Consider the following 2,644-nt stretch of genomic DNA (forward strand, 5'->3'; position numbering starts at 1 on the left):
AAATAGGTTACCTTGGCGATTTTTATCTCTTTTGTGCTACTTTTCAGTGGTTTTTTTTCCCAATCGAAATGTCTATTTTTATTGCTATCAAATCAGAAATTGACACAAACTATTATGTGTTGTTGCCAGCTCATAGTGACTTCTGAGAACTGGTATTTAAAATTTTCATTTTGAGCATTTACACCCAAAAAATGGTGAATGCTACAAATTGGGGATTTCTTGCTTTGTTGATTGTCCAGGCTTAAGGAGGTGATGAAGAAAATACTAGTAATGCAGATTAAACTTAAAAAATATTTTATGCATAAACTTATTTTTTCCCTGAGGGAACTGGTTGTTAAATATTTACCAGCACAAATTTGTACATGTATGGAGAGGTACTAGCTACCTAAAGTTTATATGTGAAACCTATTTTGCTCCATTTTGAATCTGCTGCCCTGCTTGGTTTCAACTCCATGGAACAAAATATTTGACCCAGGGAAAGCTCACCATTTTTAATCTCACTCGTATGCTGCCAACTCAAACCTTAATGGACACACTCTTCCTTAGCCTCCTCTCTCCTCTGTTTGGAGAGTTGGGGGTAGGTGGGAATCAAAATCCTCCAAGAATCTTCCTTTACAGAGAGCAGAAACTGAATGATCAGCTCCTTCCATTTTGTATCTGCTTCCCTACCTGGTTTCAACTTCACAGAACAAGATGCTTTTATTCTGATTTCTGTCCCCCTCCTTACCCACCTTTTCTGTCTCCTTTGGTTTTTTGTTTTGTTTTGGCCTCATGAATGTGGCCCTCTGTTCTTTTTCTTCTCAACCTCATGTATGAGAGTTCCATTATCCTGCATCTTCTTTTATCACATTAGTTCTGCAGAACAAAATGGAACTTGGAATTATACTGTGAAACCATAAACTTATCACCATGATACTTACTCCAGTGTAAGGCATCCATTCTGGCACCACTCCGGGCTCTTCTTACATGAATACACTGTTTTTTTGACTCTACACCTCAATCAACTACTATCTTGTCTTCCCCTTTGCTATGAAACTTCTTGAAAAAAGGCCAACACTGATGCTTCTACTTTTTTTTTTTTTCACAATGATAAATTTTTATTTTTCAATCTTTAAAAGTTCTTATTTTAGACAGACTCTTGAACCGGTGGTTCATAGCCATCAGCCCTTTCCACTTTTGTGCCCGTCTCATCTCCTGAAGGTTTTCCAGAGCCACCACCTTCACCGTGCAGTTCCATGAGCTTTCCCAATTCAAATTTGGGCTTCTTGAGCATCTTGACCTTTCGGACAAATACATCATGGAGAGGGTAAATGGACTGGCAAGCCTTTTCTATGTCTTTTCCAATGCTGTCTGGAATTAGTTTATTGACAACTTCTTTCAAGTCATTTGTCTGCACCTCTTGGGTCATGATTTCCATCATTTTCTTACGAATTTGACGAACCTGTTGGTGCTGGGCATAAGAGGTCTTACGGATCTGGTTGTTGCGCTTTTTGGTAAAACCAACACAAAAGAGGCGGAGCAAGTACCCATCAGTAGTTTTGACATCTACATGGGCTTCAATCATGTTCTGCCACTTTTTGACCATGGAGCACATCTTGTCCCGGGTAAGGTCCATTCCATGGAAATTAGTCAAACAATTTTTACCCTGAACATCTTCAGTAATTAACTTGAACTTACAAAAAGCCACCTCATCATTCTGCAGATCAGCAAGGCTCACTTCAAAAACTCGACCCTTGAGACCATCAGAGGCAATTTTTGTTCCTTGAGTCCTTGTGACCAGTGTCTTGCCAATATTGCGAATGTTGAACATAGCTGGTGCTTTTACATCATACCAATCCTTCTTCGAAAATGGATCCACCACTTTCTTCTTGGCTCCTTTTTTGCCGCCTTTGGTGAGGTGCTTATTCTTGCCCACCGCCATGATCCCGCTCTGAAAGCCAAAAGAGATGCTTCTACTTTTTCATAACCAACCCTCACCTTAGTTCCTTATGACCTATTTTCCATCAGCACTGATCTGCTGAAACTGCTCTCTCAAAGGCCATCAGTGATACAGTTAATGACCATTTTTTGGGTTTTCCTTCCCTTTGTCTTTTCACCATCTCTACATTTTGATATTTTATTCTCATTTTGTTTCCTGAATGCCACACTAACCTTTCCTTAGTCGTCTCTTTGATCTCTTCTAGACAGTTTAAGGTGATGATTTCTCAAGTTTCTTACCTTTGTTCTCTTTCCATTTCTCTTTTCTCTTGTCTTCTCATCTCTCTACAATTTCTCCTTCAGGAACTGCATTCACTTCCATGACTACACAAATGATTCTTAAATTTCCAGAGCTGGTATTTCTCCCAAAGTCTCGTTCTGCATCTTCAATCCTCGGATTCCACTGACAATCCCAAATATTCTCTTTCTCTTGAAGCCTAGGAAAATAGAAGGAAAACTGGAATTAGAGTTGGATGATGGGTGTTCACACCCTAGCATTACTATTTTCTAACTGTGTGATGCTAGACAACTAACTCCTCTTTTCTCTATCTCAGTTGTCCCAGCTATAGAATGAGAAAAGTGGAAAATAAGAAGTACAATACCTTTTCTATCTGTAACATCTTTCTTCTGATTTTGCTACAGTTTTGACATTATTATTCACCAATTT

The 2,644-nt window shown here is 39.0% G+C and overlaps 1 protein-coding gene across 1 annotated transcript; it reads right to left on the reverse strand.

The window, feature by feature from the left end:
• Positions 1-1,069: 1,069 nt before the first annotated feature.
• On the reverse strand, positions 1,070-1,941 carry LOC140496736 (small ribosomal subunit protein eS1-like). The gene has a single exon (XM_072596863.1). It carries the CDS (start codon positions 1,919-1,921, stop codon positions 1,127-1,129), a length of 795 nt encoding a protein of 264 aa, XP_072452964.1. The 5' UTR covers positions 1,922-1,941; the 3' UTR covers positions 1,070-1,126.
• Positions 1,942-2,644: the final 703 nt, after the last annotated feature.

This window comes from Notamacropus eugenii, chromosome 3 (assembly GCF_028372415.1).
Source record: "Notamacropus eugenii isolate mMacEug1 chromosome 3, mMacEug1.pri_v2, whole genome shotgun sequence".
Taxonomy (NCBI): Eukaryota; Metazoa; Chordata; class Mammalia; order Diprotodontia; family Macropodidae; genus Notamacropus; species Notamacropus eugenii.

What these genes read in the sequence shown, in the direction of transcription:
- LOC140496736 (XM_072596863.1), bottom strand. Translation starts at nt 1,921, where the DNA reads ATGGCGGTGGGCAAGAATAAGCACCTCACCAAAGGCGGCAAAAAAGGA.